The 10328-nt window shown below is 28.8% G+C and overlaps 1 protein-coding gene across 1 annotated transcript; it reads right to left on the minus strand.

The window, feature by feature from the left end:
• Positions 1 to 3405: 3405 nt before the first annotated feature.
• Positions 3406 to 3906, minus strand: ZFP2 (zinc finger protein 2). Its single transcript, XM_011081132.3, has one exon. It carries the CDS (start codon positions 3904 to 3906, stop codon positions 3406 to 3408), a length of 501 nt encoding a protein of 166 aa, XP_011079434.1.
• Between the last annotated feature and the right edge of the window lie 6422 nt (positions 3907 to 10328).

Below are 10328 nucleotides of genomic sequence, written 5' to 3' on the forward strand. Positions count from 1 at the left end.
TCGCGCTCGATCTCATTTTTTTAATTTAGCCATTGGAGGGCCTTAGTTGGGGGCTACCCGGCAAGCTTTACGTTTGTTCTGTTCTCAGGATCTTCCCGTAGGGAGTTCAAGAAGAGATTCAACGACCCGATTCTAAAATTGTGCGACCTGCATCATACACATGTTAAAAAAGTAGAAAATTATTTGCATGATTTTTATGCATGTCGTACTCAAACCAATAGTGACTCCTTATATTTTTATTTATAATAAAAAAGCAACAATTATTGATAATTGTAATTTTTTTAGAAATTTAATTATATTTACTTCATGAATTTCATTTATTAAGAATTAATATCCATCAATTATCAATATAAACTATGTCTAATTAAATAGTATTTACTATTTTTGCCCAAATCAGATTTGATCGAATCAAACCAATTACAAAATAAGTGTGATACACTTATCATATGACTGATCACTTTTCCTTAATACCAATCAATCACACGATAAATATATTTCACTTTTCATATAATTGATTCATATTTGATTGATTGAAATCCAAATTAAAATTTCTCAATAATTAGACTAATACGACAATATTTACACATGATAAGACTGCCCCGTAAGAAGATTAAGAAAACGTGCGCACGACATTCAAGAAATTGGGTAATTCCAAAATTGAGTTCAATTCCGGGGGTTGGCACAACAATCTGCTTCCAATTAAATGAACTATGTTTGGATGCAGTAAGTTCGCTATCAACATCCGGATTAGGCAAATCATGCCCATAGCTCTCCTAAGATAATGTCTCACTTGGCACATCCCATTATGTGCACTAGCTAGCTAGTCACATTTTTTTTTTCACAAGTTTATTTTATTTTTTTATGTCACTGCAAAAAATTAAATGAAAATTTAGCAATAATATATTAATATTATCATTTTTTTATATTTATTAAGTAATGAGAATTTTTATTTTATCATGATTATGATTGAAATAGTGATAATAATTATATAAAAATTTTCACTATGATCAATAATTAGTGACAAAAATTGTATATAAAGTGTTATTATCGATTATTAGTAATAACACGTGATGTATAGTGTCAATAATCGAATAACATATAGAAACAATTGATGTGGTTAATTAGGCTGAGATTGCATGAATAACAAGTTTAATATTATGGGTTCGAGTTTCACTCAAATTATGGGTACTCTATCCCACTTTATGTCAGTATTGTAATTTGTTTATTGTTTTAGTCATATAATGTGAATTATGTGTTACTGAATTTATCAAAATATTAATGTAATTATGTATATAAATATTTAAGAAAAGAAAAAAGTATTGTTTTAGTCCGCTAAGTATGCCTAATTTATTTTAGTCCGATAACTATGTCCATTTTTGTTTAAGTACAACAACTTACGAAATTACTTACTTTTAGTCCTCTGGCTGATTTTCGGACAATTTTACCCCTATGCAACTTTTGAAAGGCAGTTTTATGGAGAAAGGCAGTTTTAGTCCATATGCACTCATAGGGGTAAAATTGTCCGAAAATCAGCCAGAGGACTAAAAATAAGCAATTTCGCAAGTTACTGGACCTAAATAAAAATGAACATAGTTATCGGACTAAAATTAAAATTAAAAATACTTAGCGGACTAAAATAATATTTTTTCCTTAAGAAAATAAATAGATAATTACACTGTAATATTTATTGTCAATATAGGTGTGTATATATTTGATTTGTCATTAATAAGTTTTTGAAAATTGTATTGTAGCAAAATTAAAATAATTGCCACTTATTATTATATATCTTGACTGACAACTTTAAAAGAATACATAAATCCTATTTTCTTGTAGGCATATAAATATTTCTCTATTATTACAGTCGTTTAAATACTAAATTTTTCATGTATTGATATACTAATAAATTATATCCTTGGTCGGTTCTCCAATAATTGGGGAGAATAATACTTTTCGTCCCATAATTTAGAATATTTTTATATTTAATTTTATTGGTTAAAGAATTCTCGCGTTTAATATTTTTAGTTACATAATACCTTTTTGTAGATATTTTAACAAAAAAGTGCCGTGTGTTTAGCTCATGACCGTTATAACCTTTACACATTTGTAACTATTTATTAAGAAATCTTCACTTTTGATTACATAATTTTCAAAAAGTAGCATTTTTTGTTCCACATATCTAACAACCATATGATTCTTTTAATTTATTATATATTTTATTGTTATCAGATTGTCAATATATATATATATATATCAAAAATGGTCTTACCATTTTTGATTCCACAGATCTAACGACTATATGGCATTTTTAATTTATTATATATTTGTTGTTATCAGATCGTCACTGTATATATGCATTCAGAATTATCTTTATAAGTGAAAATTTCATACACTATTTTTGTGACAAAATAATTGTCATTATCAATCAAAATTCATCATTGTAACAAAATAAAAATTATTATTAGTAATTTATTTAATCCTATAAAATACGGACAAAATTTATTTTGGTACCACAATTATAGCAGGTGTCGTTTTTAGTCTTATAAAACTCATAATCACATATTTTTAGTCCAAAAAAATCACGTGCATTGTGGTTTTGGATCTAAAAGGCATCAATTTAGAACTAAAAAGACCGAAAACCATATTTTTTTAGAGTAAAAAGATATAATTTTGAATTTTATGGGACTAAAGCGTTACCTATCATAGGTGTAGTACCAAAAAAAAAAAATTATGTTTATTTTATGAGATTAAAAGAATATTTTGCCCAAATTTTCTAATCTTTCCATGTGATCTTCAATCACTAAAAAAAAACTACTATTGTCTAAATATTGTATTTCTTGCCATAGTATAAATATTATATTCCTTTTAGTTAGTTAATTACATTATTGATGAAAAATTGTAATTTACGTCCTATAAAGTATACTTTTTGTGATTTTAGTTCCATTACTGTTCAAAAAAGTTGCAATTTACGTCTCATTAACAATTTCTATTAAATTGTTAACGGAAGGAGCACAAGCACTGTTAACTTTTTTAGTTAAGTTAACGGACACACGTGCTCCTTTTGTTGGACTAAATTCGTTAAGTCATAAAATAATAGGATCACAATCGCAAATAGAATAAATGATGGAACGTAAATTGCAATTTTTTCAAACCGTTTAATAGCTATTAAGGATAATTTTAATTCAAATCGAGTCTGGTCAGATATGTAATATAATTGCCTTGAATCAACTAAACCTGATAACATTTTCAAATGTTAATTAATTAACACAAATTAAGATCTGTCTTGCTTGGAAAGCAAAAATACCAATTAATATTCATAAATTTCAAGAACATTAAATTTCAATAAGAAAGCTTAAATTAAGAAAAATTGCAGAATTATCCACCAGATATGATCAGCAGAAAATATGTTCAAAGCCTCAAAGACAAATCAAGCTGGCTAAGCTCTTGATCATCTTGATGATCATGAACATTACTCTTATCTCCATGATCATATTCATGACTACTGCCACTCCAATTACTTCCAAAATTGATCTCTCTTTTCCCAAACCTACCTGGAGAGCCCTGATGCTCAAGCCCGAAGACCAGCCCGTGGACCCGGCCCGGACTAAAGCCTTGCGGCCGGCTCATGAGAGCCGAGTGGGGCCTAACAACTGAGCTGAATTCTCTGCTTTTCTTGGCTAGGGTTCTCTCCAGCTTGTGAGCATTTTGGTGCCCTCCAAGAGCCTGTGAGCTGTAGAACTTCCTTCTGCAGTAGTTGCAAGAAAAGACCCGGGCCTCGACAGGGCTCAACGGCGGCGATGAGGAGGAGTTGGGAGATGAACTACGGTCCTGCAGTAGTACGAGGTCTAGGTTGATCGTCCTAAGTGATAAACTCAGGTTAAGGGAAGTGTTGGGCTCGTGATAATTCATGACTCTTAAGACAATGATCAGTGCTGCAAGAAATTAGGTTTGATCTCTTGTGCAAGAATTTTTACTTACTGGAGTAGTGTTTGGTAGTGATCAAGTTGCTCCAAGTAACTGAGGAGTTGGGTTTTAAAGGACTAGGTAGTAGTGTATATGTACGTAACAAGAAAAAACACACACTACACACACTCATATATATATATATATATATATATAGAGAGAGAGAGAGAGAGAGTTATGTTTATTAGGTTGTTTTGGTGCAAGAAAAGTTGCTTATAGAAGTAGTGTTTGTTAATGATGAAGCTGCTCTAAGTAACTTTGAAGTTGGGTTTTAAAAAGACTAGGTTGTGTATATATACGCACAGTAGACACACTCACATGTGTGTAGAGAGAGAGAGAGAGAGAGAGAGAGATATGATTGGAGAGTAAAACAAGTGATGACGGGAGAAATTAAGATGAATAGGAAGGGAATTTAATTAGTTACGTAAGAATGGGAAGTGGGAATATTTTGTCTAGATAATTATATTATCCTTAATTTAATTAAAATTAAATTTTATTACATTTGAACTGATTATATGACATGTATAATATATATTATATGATTAGCGTAGCATTTAAAAAAATAATTAAATCACATAATAATATACTAATTTAATTAAATTTAATCTGGATAAAAATTTTAAAATTGAGGGGCTTGTAATTAAGATAATTTATGTTATTACAATTAGAAATGAAGACAGAATTTTAAGGTGGTAAGAATCAAATTAAGGGCTGTGTGCCCCCAGTAATGTCAACAGTAGTTGAGCCCCTTGTCGGCCCATGAAAATTAAATTTTCAGTGCAAATTAATACTACACATCATTAATTTTAAAATCTCTGCTGTCTGTCTCTCTCTCTCTCTCTCCTTTGAAGGAGATGATGAATTGGGCATATATCTTGTCGTGATGGTCGAATCAGAGGTTGTTTTTCAAGGGTTTGTTGTTTTTTTATGACATATAGAGGACAGGTAGGGGGGAGATGTTGCACTCAGTTTCCAATTAAAGTAGATGGAGATTAAAGATAAGCTTTCTGACTAGCTCCATTCCGTAAAGCAATTATACACTCTTTCCACCAAATTACTAAGAAAAAAGTACCTATCAATTTCACCTCATTTTATATTAATTAACTCAAAACTATACTTATTACATATTAATTAATAAATTCAAGCCTATATATATATATATGATTTTGACGAATTATATATATATAATGGAGGAGAAACAAATAGTATTATAAAGGGAAAGATCGTTCCAGCAAGGAAGGGATATACCGCCTCAAAAGAAAAGTTCGAAGTCAAACTTACCAAAACATTGTAATTCGGCAGATTACGAAAATACCCTTTGTAAACAAATCCTAACCATGTAAAAGGGTAGGTAAAGAACGAAACGATATTTGCCTTCACCTACCCTAAATAACGTAATTTTATAGTAGTATAAATATCCACTTTCATTTGAGAAGGAGGAGAGGATTTTTTTGGAAGAAGAATTTCTAGTGTAAAGTGTATTGAATCGCACCCCTTAAGACAAATATAGTTAATCTCACTTTTTAGCGATATCAATATATATATGTTTCCTATATATTCTAATTTATTCGTGGTAATATTCTTGAGATCTTCGGTGACCTGATGATGATCTGGCAATGACTTGTTGATGACTTAGCGATCTCTTGGAGTAGGGCCTAAAGATCAGTATCTCCATATGGATGGATAAGGTTGGTCTACACACAAAGTGTAAGGCTAGCTGATGTGACGCTCAACTAAGATCCTCCGATATTTAAATTAGTTCCGAGCTTGAAGTTATAAGAGTGCACAGTACAATCTGATAGTAATAAATGTATATATACCTATCAAAATAGCACATATATTTGTAGAGACTTATATATATATATATATATATATATTCTTACAAGCCACGAGTCCAATAAAGGGTCCTCGAATGGATTTTGGATCAATAAATGATAAGTTGGATCATTAGGTCAAGCGAGTCGGGTGCAAGCCAACCTACTCGAAATTAAAAATGTGAACCCTTGAAGTGTTTTGCGAGTTTCATGCCTTTGAGGGCAAATTTGTCCTTTCAGGCCTATCCAATGTATTTTCGCTATCAAATTCTATTGTAATATGATTTTAATTTATTAGTACCAAGAATTTTATATATGTTGTCTTCGATATACATTTATAATAACAATTTAACGACAATACAAATATAACAACTTATAATGCATAACACTTTTGTTATTAATCATTGCTACTGACAAATTTTACGCAATAATACTTCTCATTATTTTAAGATTACAAAATTCATTATAATATGAATACAAAAATTCTTTACGCTAAATACATACATATAACTCATTACAATTTTAATATCCTGAATTAATGTTTTTGTTGGCAGTATTCTCTTACATATATATATATATATATATATATATAGCATAATAAATAGGTCATGAAGATTTCACTTTACTTTTACTTACATTAAAATTTTATATCGAACCAAGACAAATACATATATATATATATATATATATATCTAAAGATATACTCACAAACTACAGTGACAGCATGAACGTGATGCTGAAATATGAAGTGGGATGCATACTAGGATGTTCCTAGATCCAATTAACCTAGTGGTCAATTCCACGATTAATGAGCCTCCCCATCTTATCCAATTTCGGTTTTTCAATTTAAACGGAAAATTATACTTTTAATCATGTAAGTGATGAAGTGATATTTTTTTATTTTATACGATTGATTCTACACTAAGAATCCTCTGCTGCATATTTCAAACCATCAGCATACCCACAGTGCGTGTATCTGTATGTACTCGCGCTCACGCCAGATATGGTACACACACGAGGGCAAAAGAGCGCGGTAGGCCGTAGGAAACGTAGTGTTTGTCTCTCCATCTACGAGTAGCCCATAAGACATCAGTAGCCCAAGCTCAGTTGGGCCAATCAAATCGAAGTATGCGTCGAATCACCGTCAAGCAGCCACGTGAATAAATGCAGCGAAAAAAAAAATGATCATGGGTCTCATCAGCACCATCAGAACAAAGTACGCAGGAACTATTAATATGAGCCAACCAAGGCTTATCCATAGTAGAGAGTCTACCATGGATCGCCAGCCATAATACAAAAGTATGTTTAGGGGTTTTGAAGCAGCCTATCAATAATGAACGATTGATTTTTGTAAATTACTTCTATAATTTTATCAATTTTAATCCTTGAAAATTGTATATAATTTGTACATTCCATAACCCTAAATTAAAAGACTAAAATATGTGCAAGTTACATGCAATCTTTCGGCCGATTTAGCTGAAAAAGAAAGAAAATTGCAAAATTTTATAATTACAGGACTAAATTATGAAAATTAATTCATGCAATTAGACCAAAAATGCCACCCCATAAATTACAGGACTAAAATTATATATTTTTTTAATTTGAGTTACATACCAAATTAATTTTCTATTTATATATAATGTCATAACGAAGATAGAGTATAGATCAATAACTATTTTTCTCTTATACAATAAAGATTGACGTTTCCATTTTCCCTATGAGTATATACATATGTATGATCATAAGATTTATTTGTTTATTTATTACTAATATCGATAAATAAATTATAATAATTTATTTTGATATAATGTATACTAATTTGATTTAATTAATATATTAATATAATTAACAACGATAAATAAATTAAAACATATTATATAAAATAAAATAAATAATCACATAAAATGAAATAAATATCTACATTCAACAGAATTCAAATCTATAATTTTAAATTTATTCATAGAATCTTGCCATGATCGTAAGATATTTTTCATATATATAATTATATAATTAATTAGGCATTTTAAATACAAATGTAAATGTCGAAAATATGTCCCGCTGTCCGTCCCCTAAAAGTTTGACACTTTTGTCTTGAACCATGACTGGTCTACGATTTTGTTTGGTACCTGTCGATGAATTTACTTCCTGCTGAAACCATTGAACTTGGACTGATCTTTCCCTAATTAAAGTGTCGACATTTTTGTTTCTTAAATATTGAATTATTATTTATTGAATAAATTAATTATAATTATTAATATCAAATAGTTATATTTAAAAAAAATTGACAATTATAATAATTACATTATAAAGTAATTATATTTAATCAACACTTATTATTGAAGTAAAATAACATCCCACATGTTGGTGGGATTCGAATCATGATATTAAAGTCATACTTCGCCAATTGAGTTAGACCTCATCATCAGTAAAAAAATATTGACATGAACCCCGTAAGTAGTTCTAGACTAATGATGTTTTAGTCTAATATTTAGGATTATAACGTTCCGTAGACAAGTTCTATCTGATGTGTGAGTATTTGTTTCATTTTATGTGAGTTTAATTAGTATAATTGCTTCGTACTTCTTTGTTATATATTGATGTATTGATCGATGTAATGTATTATTTAACTGCTCGATTTGTTAAAAAATTGATATAATTAATATAATTACTGCTTCTGTTAAAAAATAATGTTCTATACATGTAAAATTATTGCTAATTATGTATATTTATAGTGACAAGAAACAAGATCGATTTTTTGTCATAATTATAATTTTTATAAATTTAATTGTAATAATAATAAATTTTTATTATTAATTTAATAATGCTTCACCACAAGTATAATTAATGCAAATTTAATAATTTAATAATGGCTTTCTGTATTAATGTGTTCAATTATCATTATACATGTGATGTTTTTTGCCTAGCTGATAATTAAACACAACCAAATTTTAATTGAAGCATTAATTATTATACATAAATAAATATTATTGTCATTAAAAAACTTTTGAAATTGTAGATGTGATAATTATATTAGTCTCTTTTGGAAATGCAAAATTACAGAACCCATTAAAAAAAAATAAAATTATACTTACACCGCATCAGAAATTCTTGATTTGTAGGTGTACCCTTTCAGTTAGGGTTAATTAGGACGTAAAATACTAATATCAACAAAAAATGGGAAAAGTATTATTTTAGTCCGCTAAATATGTCTAATTTTAATTTTAGTCCGATAACTATGTCTATTTTTGTTTAGGTCCAGTAACTTACAAAATTGCTTACTTTTAGTCCTCTGCTACATTTTCGGATAATTTTACCCCTATGAGTGCATATGAACTAAAATTGCCTTTCAAAAGTTGCATAGGGGTAAAATTGTACGAAAATCTACCAGATGACTAAAAGTAAGCAATTCCGTAAGTTATTGGATATAAACAAAAATGGACATAGTTATCGACCTAAAATTAAAATTAGGCATACTTAGCGGACTAAAATAATACTTTTCCCACAAAAAATTACATAAATATTTTTATTTTATCATCATTCAACATTTCATACAATTTATTGACAAGAATACCGTAGTAAAATTTTATATGTATAAGAAGATAAATATAATATATATATAGTTAAAAAAGTCTAATTCTTGAAAAGAGTGCAAATATAATTTTAAAAAAAATTAAAAAAAAAGTAATTTTGCATTTTCAGATGAATTCACGGTGTAATTTACCCTTAACTATGTCATGATGATATGATCACCAATACTTCATGATTAGTACAACATAAAATTTGGACCGTTCATTGATATATATATATATATATATATATATATATGCATAGAATAGTCGTGATCTTGGTCAAAGAAAGCGCACATGGGACATAATTATATTGAGTAAATTATAATATGATCTTCTGAAATTTGTAATAATTATAAATATATTTTTTTTTATTTACAAAATTTTAAATATCTTTTTAAAATTATAAATATCATAATAAATGCTCATTTGTGACAGTTCATTGTAGGAGGGTATTTATAATTTTAGAGAGATATTTGTAATTTTTCAATCAACGAAATAGTATCTGTAATTAAGACAAATGTCAAGAGGCCGTTGTATTATACCCAATTATATCTATTAATTAAAACTTAGGAAATTAAAAAGACTATTAATGATTTCAAATTGTATTAATTAAGGAAAAAATAAAATATTCAATAGAATGGCTGAATGCATCAGCATAATTACTCTTTAATTTGTATTAATTAGAGAGAGGTAACTTAATTTAATTTGAACGGTGATAATTAATGATCTAAGCTGTCGGCTATAATTAAGTGACTGCTGTCTCTTATTTACAGACACAACATAATCTTGTGCAGTACTATATATAACATGTCGGAATATACTTAGTCTTAAGATTCCCTGTAACATAATTAATTAATTAATTAATTTCCGTTTGAAAAATTTATTGCAATAATAATTGTTAAATTTGGCCCTCATTGTACTTGGACAAGGCTACAGTAAATGATGATAATTGGAGAAGCGGCGCCGGTCGAAGCTGCGGTTAGTA

Source organism: Sesamum indicum, linkage group LG5 (assembly GCF_026168435.1).
Source record: "Sesamum indicum cultivar Baizhima isolate 11 linkage group LG5, ASM2616843v1, whole genome shotgun sequence".
NCBI classification, from domain to species: domain Eukaryota; kingdom Viridiplantae; phylum Streptophyta; class Magnoliopsida; order Lamiales; family Pedaliaceae; genus Sesamum; species Sesamum indicum.